Here is a 7,957-nt window from a genome sequence, read left to right as displayed (position 1 = left end):
GCACCTTGGGTTGCGGAGGAGCTTGCGCCCAGGCTCCAGCAAGGCGGGGAGCAAAGAGCAGGTCCTGCTGTTTGCACTGAAAGGTGTTCTGGGCTAGGGAGCGACTTTTCCGAGCTTAGCAACAGCCCCCGCCACCTCCCGGCTGCCGTTGGCGGTCCCTCCTTCCGCGGTTCGCCCTCTCGGGGCGCCGCGCCCTAAGCGGCTTCGCACCCAGGGCCTCACCTCTGGCCTCCTTTCACCTCCCCGCGCCAGGCCTTTCCGCTTGACCCTTCAGAACCTCCGGCTTCGTTCCCCCACAGCCTGCATTTCTCCAAGGCCCCCCCACGCCTCTCGGTTACCTCCAAAGGCGTGAGCCCACCTCCCGCGCCCTTCACCCCTCACCCTCATCCCGTCTGGCCTCAGCTACCCTCTCTGGCTGGCAACCGCCTCCTCTCCGCCCTGCGTGTCTCCCCCCACTCCTCTCTCTGCGCCCCTCCCGCCCCCCTCCATTCATCCAGCCATTGTCTTCCGCCCCCTCCTACTCCTTTCCCCAGGCGGCCTCCTCCCCCACAGCTGCCACGTCGTGGTTTGAAGGAGCCAATGGGCTGGCGCCGCCAGGTGTCTCTTACCTGCACCACGTGGGGGAGGGGGAGGGGGCGGGCAGGTAGAGCCACATCCCAAAACAGAAAAGCTTTCAGCCATTGCGCGCGCCTCCCGGGGGTGCAGCCCTGCTCAAGCTTTTTGCATAGACGCACGGGCAATTGAATACAAAAAGGGCAGTTCTGCTGCGCCCTGCTTCCCACCCCCCTTCCTGCCGAGGGTGTGGAGCGCCGGCCAGGTGTCGGCTGGGGTGGCTGGTTACCGCCTTTTGCACCAACAGCGGCGAGGAGGGGTGGGGGGGTGGGCGCTCTTCACTTTTCTCTCAGGAGAGGGCTCAGCACAGGTTTTCTTGTTCTCGCTTCCACTCCGCCTCGCCGCCTCCCGACCCCCCTCTCCCCCCTCCCTACCTATCGTCATGACGGCGTCTCCGGATTACTTGGTGGTGCTTTTTGGAATCACTGCTGGGGCCACTGGGGCCAAGCTGGGCTCGGATGAGAAAGAGTTGATCCTGCTGTTATGGAAAGTCGTTGATTTGACCAACAAGAAGGTATTTCTCCACTTTTCTGCCCAAACGATAGGGGTGGGGCAAGAAATTGGTTGTAGGTGTTGGGAGGGGGGGGGGTGTCGGTAAACAAGTGCTTTAGTTTGTTCACTCGTGAGGCGAGACCTGGGGCCTAGAGAATTCAGAGTAAAACCAAACTTGTTGGCCAACAGCCTTGGAGCCATTTCAGCCCTCAAACCTGGCTCAGGTGGGGAGGCCGGGTGCCGGCGACCCGGGTTCCCGGCCGGTCTGGGGGCGCCCCGCGGAGGCAGGGTGGAATCCGTGGGGCCCCCCCAGGGTCCGCTTCCAGGATTTTTCCGACCTGATCCCGGTGGGGGTGGGGTCGGGGGCACGGCCGCGCCCACCTCTCGGCCTTCGGGGCTGCGGGCGACGAGTGCGTTTTTGATTTTTGAGGCCAGACCGGTCCCGAGGCGTGGGCCGCCCCAGGAGGGAAGCGAGGGAGGAGGGGGAGAACAGGGACCTCAACTTGAGGGGGAAAACGGACTCTCCTGCGTCTTTTCCCCGCAGGTGGGACAGTTGCACGAAGTACTAGTTAGACCGGATCAGTTGGAGCTGACGGAGGATTGTAAGGAAGAAACGAAGATTGACGCCGAAAGCCTGTCCTCGGCGCCGCAGCTGGACCAAGCCCTCCGACAGGTGACAGCCCCGGTCCGGCCGCCCAGGGTCCCCCGCAGCCGGCCCAGCTCCCCCGGGCTCCGGACCCCGCGCCCTCGCCTGGCGCTCCACGAGCGTTCCCGCGGTGGGGTGACGAGACGCTCAGCCGCGTGGGTGGAAACCCGCCTGGAGGCCCGGGTCGGACCTTTTGGAAGGAGGTCTCTGGTCCTCTTAATTTCCCAAACCCCGGGTCTTGAGCCCAAATTCGCTAGTTTCCGAATTGCTTCCTGAATCGTTCCCTTGGCCTAAGAAACGGCCAGGTTTTACCAATCGAGTGTTGAGCCGAGTTTGAATCCGAGCGCCCCCGTTCCCGGGCTCAGACCCCAGACGCCACTGTCCTGTGCCGGGTTTTGGGTTTGGACCCACCCCGGGACAGGGGGCGCTGTGGTGTAGGCCCGCGGCCCGGCGGGCCCGGTACTGAGGGCTTGCTTTCGGGATTCTGAATTGCCAAAGGCTCGGTTTCGGTCCCATTATTACTTCTTGAGTGGCCATGGTCTTCGCGCCGAGCAGGGTTTGCGGGCTCGGACACGCAGGGCTGCTCGTTGGGTCACTGTGAAAGTCACTGGAATCCCTGGATTGGAACTAAGATGACCTGAAAACCGGGTGCTTGGGGGTGCTGACCTAATGGGAGTTAGGAGGAGGACGCTCAACACCTGTGCACAGGTGAGTCCGGCAGGGCGCTCTGAGGGCCGCTGCCCTAACGCACGAGTTGCCAGCTGTAGGGGAAAAGTCATCGTTTCTGAGCTGTGTTTCAGAAAACGTGTTAACAGAGTTTCCAGAGGTTTGTGTAGTCATTACCCCACATTGCCCAACTGGCATCTTTCTTAAGCCTAGAACATCCAACCGTAAAAGACGTGACACCAGGGAATGATGTAATCTGAAGGCAATCTGCTGTTGAAAACGAGACCTGATTTAAAAGTCTTGGATTTTTTCGCAAAAATGGAAGGGTTTAGGCATGGACGATAGAAGAAGGCGTTTACTGAATTCTCCTGTTGGTAACTGCGGGCTGCCTGGAAAGCTGCTCTATCTAAAGGAAGCTAGACAGTTTGTGGGACCCTAGTCTTTCAAATGTTGCCCCCCCCCCCCCCCAGTGCTTGTGTCCTTTTTCACAGGTTAGTTCTGTTTTCTCTGGTTATCACTTTGCAGAGTCGGTAAATCCTGCATGAATTGTATCTTGTGTCTTGTTCTTTTCAGTTTAACCAGTCAGTGAGCAACGAACTAAATATTGGGGTAGAAACCTCTTTCTGTCTCTGTACTGATGGACAGCTTCATGTCAGGCAAATCCTGCATCCCGAGGCTTCCAAGAAGGTGAGAGTGCTTGGCTTGTTGTTGGAAGAGGATTGGACCCTTTGGGTGACAAGAGGCTTTTTTTTTTTTTTTTTTTAAAGAAAGATTTATCCCAGTTTCTCAATTTAAAATAGCTGCACATGAGAAGTTACTGTTTTTGGGGAGGGGGGTATTATTTCATGAGTACAGAATTTCATTTTGAGAAGATGACAAGAGGGATGGCAGTGATGGTTGTGCAGCAGTGTGAATGAATGTCCTTAATGCCACTGAACTGTATGCATAGATTGTTAAAATGTTAAATATTGTTATGTATATTTTAGGACAGTACAGATTCATAGCTCTTTCATAGAGATGTTTGAGAGTGAAATAATTTAAGAGACAACCCTTTGGTGACTTAATAGGAGTTTTCTGTCAGTTTCTGTTAAGTTTTTGAATTGCTTGACACTCTCCTTTTCCCTAAGCTTATTAGCTGAATTTTTGACACTTAAAATAACTATAACAAGGAGATAACTTGTATTTTAATATACTGTGATATGTATGGGAAATGCTTTATCCTAGAAAGGAAGGAGCAAAGAAAAAAAGTTCAATTAAGCTTTTTAAATTGCAATTCTAATTTTATTAAAAACATATACTGTGAAACTAATACTTTACCATATAACCAGTGAAATGTTAATTATGGTATGTTGTGCTTTGTCTGACTTAAAATAAATGTTCAAAACTGATTGAATCCTGTCCCAAAACAATAGGGTCAGACGCATCTTTTACCTTTGCTTATCTTTCTGATAATGGAAGAGAGTATGGAGTGAGAAAATAATAATCTTACTGTAGATATAATGTGATTTCTCTCCCTGAGAAGAATGAGGGTCAGTGGGAAAATGGAGAGCAATATAGCAGACCCAGTGTAGCCAATCATTGCTAACATATAGTTCATCTGATCAACTTAATCAACTTGAGCTGTAACTTGAAAAGGATGGAAGTAAAGTAATTCTAGGGAAACTGTATGAGGCAATTCTTGCAGTGAAGGGTTTAGACTGACAGTTGATGTCACAAGTGGATAGTCAGCGCAGTTTTCTTTTTACTCCAGTAGGGAAAGGGAAGAAATAAATTAAATGTATACTGATAATTTTAAAAGTCTAAAGGAGAATCTCAAGTTTCTATATCTTAAGGGTTGAGAAAACCACTCCCTTTATAGTAGCCTTACAATTATTTGATTAAAAGGGGGGAGTATTTTTTGTTAGTTAAAAGCTAGACCAATTGCTATATCTTTGATCCAGAAATAGATCTATATGAGGATTTTTTCCCCCTCAAACTCATATAAGGGGTAAAATATAATCTTCTCCCTGTTAGACTGAAGGAAACACCTGGTTTTGTTATTTTTAAAGGGGCTACTTTGGATATGAGAAAACCACCAGAGAAAAACTTGAACATTTTCCTGAGTCATTTCTATAGGATTTTGATAAAGAAAACAGAAAAATTAATTTAGTATCATAAAACAAGAAACCAAAACAATTTAATACCATAATGAAAGTTACTTTATTCATTAAGAAAAAGTATAGAAAATGGTAAAACATAAAAGTAAATAATCCCGTCACTTAGTATATATTATTAACGTGTTTTTCTCTAATATAAACATGTCTGAATATATTCTTTCTGATTTTTGTAGATGAGCTTTAGTTTTATAAGAAGCATTCACAGTACACAAATCTTTTAGTATACCTTAATATAACATCATTATCCTCTAAGTAAAACACTTGATATTTTAAATGGCTACAACTAGTTAAACCATTTTTTTTATTGTTGAACAATGAGTTGTCATTATAAATAGCTTTTAAATGAGCATTTCTTTTGTAATTAATCATGAGGATTTAGATAGTTTTGGTAACTATTTTGAAAACATGACCAGGATACAGTGATACCTATTTCAAATATAGCATGAGCAGATTACATCTAATAGAGGAAATTTTTAATGTACAAATGAGTGGAAATTCCCAATTAGTGAACAAAATATTTTTAAATTTTAAGAAAAATCTAAATTCAGTTTTTAAAAAGCTTCAAAAGTTATTCAATGAGTCAGTGAGGGTTTTTCCCCCCAGGAAAAAAAGGGGGGGGTTGCCTGACCTGTGGTGGCACAGTGGATAAAGCATCGACCTGGAAATGCTGAGGTCGCTGGCTCGAAACCCTAGGCTTCCTGGTCAAGGCACATATGGGAGTTGATGCTTCCAGCTCCTCCCCCCTTCTCTCTCTCTGACTCTCTCTCTCCCTCTCTCTCTCCTCTCTAAAAATGAATAAATAAAATTAAAAAAAAAAAAAAAGGGGGGGGGGCATAATATTTCCCCATCCAGTTGCTTTGTTTAATATCCATAAGAGTGGTGCCTCTAGTTAAGAACAGTGGGTAAGCTATTTCTCCTTTGCCTTTGAGATTTGTGATATCTTTTTTTTCTTGAATCTAATTTGACTTCTCGTGAAAAATAATGTTGGACTCTAATTTGGCACCCCCCCCAAAAAAATCCTTTTCAGGAATTTACTCTTTTCGGATTTTAGTAAAGATGACAATGCGTTATTAGAACCCAGGATTTAAAACTACTATGTTTTATAACTAATGCTGGTGGCCGAGGCCAGGCAGGTTTCCACTGGATTCCTGCAAAAGGTAGAAGAACTGTGGAGGCGGAAAGCATTGGCCATTATCATTTAATAAAGTCTTGCAAGGGCAGTGGGAAACTGCTTTTAAGGCAAAAGAACAGCAAAATGGCCCCTCACAGTGGCTGGTGGGCAGGCTGGCAGTTAGGGAGACAGGCAATTCGCAATCCACCCTCTGCAATCTAATGAGCACAAGCACTGGTAGCCATACATAGGCTATGCACATGTGCCTCTGCCACACGTTCATGTACCAGTCAAGCAAAGTGCTTGCAGCTGGTACATCATCGAGCAAGCCTAACACAGCTGTTTTCCCAACAACAACTGAATCCTATGCTTATATATACATTGTGAATGTATGCATCTGTATGGGAACTGGGAGCTAATTTGCTGCGTGAAAATACAGGTGGTCTAAATGATTACGGCTAGAAAAGGAGTACAGTTTTGTCATCAGAAGATATAAAATACAACAGCTCAAATATACTATATTATAGCTTTAAAACTGCTTTGAATGAAATGCATAATGGATCACAAGCATTAAAATCCATTGCCTTAAAATAAGATGAATATTTTTTTCCATAAGACTTGTGTGTGTATATATATATAGGATATAATACAATAGCAGAAAATAGAAGCACTCTAATAACAATTGATTTTTTTAAAAGTATTTAAAAACTGTGGTAAAATATATTTATATTCAATTCTTAGATTCTAATTATTAGGGAAATGGCCAACTAAATTCATCTAGTTAATAATGTATACTTTGTCCTTCCTCAGAATGTATTATTGCCTGAATGCTTCTATTCCTTTTTTGACCTTCGAAAAGAATTCAAGAAGTGTTGCCCTGGCTCATCTGATATTGATAAACTGGATGTTGCAGCAATGACAGAATGTATCCTTTAATTGATTACTCCAGGATTGTTTGAAAAGATAGCTGCAGGAAAAAATGGCTATTCAAGAAATACTAAAATATTTTAACTTTGTCAGTGTATGGATGAAAATGGCCTTTCCAAAACTTGTGTAGATGTTATGAAGACCTAATTTATATAGGCATCTTTTAAAGTAAATGTAATTTGCTAAAGTTTAAAAGCTAGTTGAATTTTTATGAATTAAAAACATCTAGAATAGAATTCAATTTTATATTATAGGAGTGGTTTGTGTTTTTTAAAGTAGTGGGTGTGTTCTTCAAACAGCTGTTAATTGGTAATCCTTTTAACCTTCCCTGAGATAGTCAAGTACATATAAAATTGTAAGGATTACAATAAGCCATCATTTGAGGTAAAGTGAGGTTGGAATTTTACTCCCAATTTTTTTATTACCAAGATAGTATATGTGCCCTGTCCGGGTAGCTCAGTTTAGAGCATTGTCCCAATACACCAAGGTTAGATATTCAATCTCTCATTAGGGCACATACAAGAATCAACCAATAGATGCATAAATATGTAGAACAACAAATCATGTTTCTCTTCTTTCTTTTCTCTCTAAAATCAATTTTCTGAAAGGACAGTATATCTAAAAGATAGTATTAAGTATTTAAAAGTAATTTGCATGACCAGGCCATGACACAATGGATAGAGTGTCGGACTGGGATGCAGAGGGCTGAGGTTTGAAACCCCAAGGTCGCCGTCTTGAGCACAGGCTCATCCAGCTTGAGCATGGGGTCATAGACATGACCGCATGGTCACTGGCTTGAGCAAGGGGTCACTTGCTCTGCTGTAGCATGCTCCACCCCTCATCAAGGCACATATGAGAAAGCAATTAATGAACAACTAAGGAACCGCAATGAAGAATTGATGCATCTCATCTCTCTCCCTTCCTGTCTGTCTGTCCCTCTCTGTTTCACACACACACACACACACACACACACACACACACACACACACACACACACAAAATAATCACAGATCTTGTAGTCAGGAATGACCCATCATCATTCACCCAGTAAATCTTTGAAGTGCTAATTAATCAGTCATGTGCTAACATATCAGATGGAATACTGAGTAGTAGAAGGGTTAGGTGACACGCCCAAAGCCAAATTGCTTTCAGGAACTTGTGGGTTATATATGTTTATTCTTAAACTTCCTCATTCTTTTTCAAGAGCTTAAGCCTGATTTTTCTTTTATTTCAAAGTTTCTTTTTTAAAAAAAAAATTATTTTTTTTTAAATGTTTATTTTACTGATTTTAGAGAGAGAGAGAGACAGGAACATTGATCTGTTCCTGTATGTGCCCTGACCAGGAAT

General features: G+C 44.6%; 1 protein-coding gene across 6 annotated transcripts in view; it reads left to right on the top strand.

Annotated features, from left to right (window-relative positions):
* The first annotated feature begins 863 nt into the window (after positions 1–863).
* Positions 864–7,957, top strand: part of ESRP1 (epithelial splicing regulatory protein 1) — an 84,290-nt gene continuing 77,196 nt past the window's right edge. For all 6 annotated transcript variants that reach the window (XM_066266044.1, XM_066266048.1, XM_066266047.1 and 3 more), the window contains exons 1-4: positions 864–1,126; positions 1,649–1,777; positions 2,990–3,103; positions 6,494–6,608. In XM_066266044.1, the coding sequence (XP_066122141.1) occupies positions 995–1,126; positions 1,649–1,777; positions 2,990–3,103; positions 6,494–6,608 (490 nt within the window). In that variant the 5' untranslated portion in view covers positions 864–994. The remainder of the gene's footprint in view (positions 1,127–1,648; positions 1,778–2,989; positions 3,104–6,493; positions 6,609–7,957) is intronic.

The sequence above is a fragment of the Saccopteryx bilineata genome, chromosome 3 (genome assembly GCF_036850765.1).
Source record: "Saccopteryx bilineata isolate mSacBil1 chromosome 3, mSacBil1_pri_phased_curated, whole genome shotgun sequence".
NCBI lineage: Eukaryota > Metazoa > Chordata > Mammalia > Chiroptera > Emballonuridae > Saccopteryx > Saccopteryx bilineata.
Note: the sequence above shows the minus strand (reverse complement) of the source record. Positions and strands in the feature narration are given on the sequence as shown.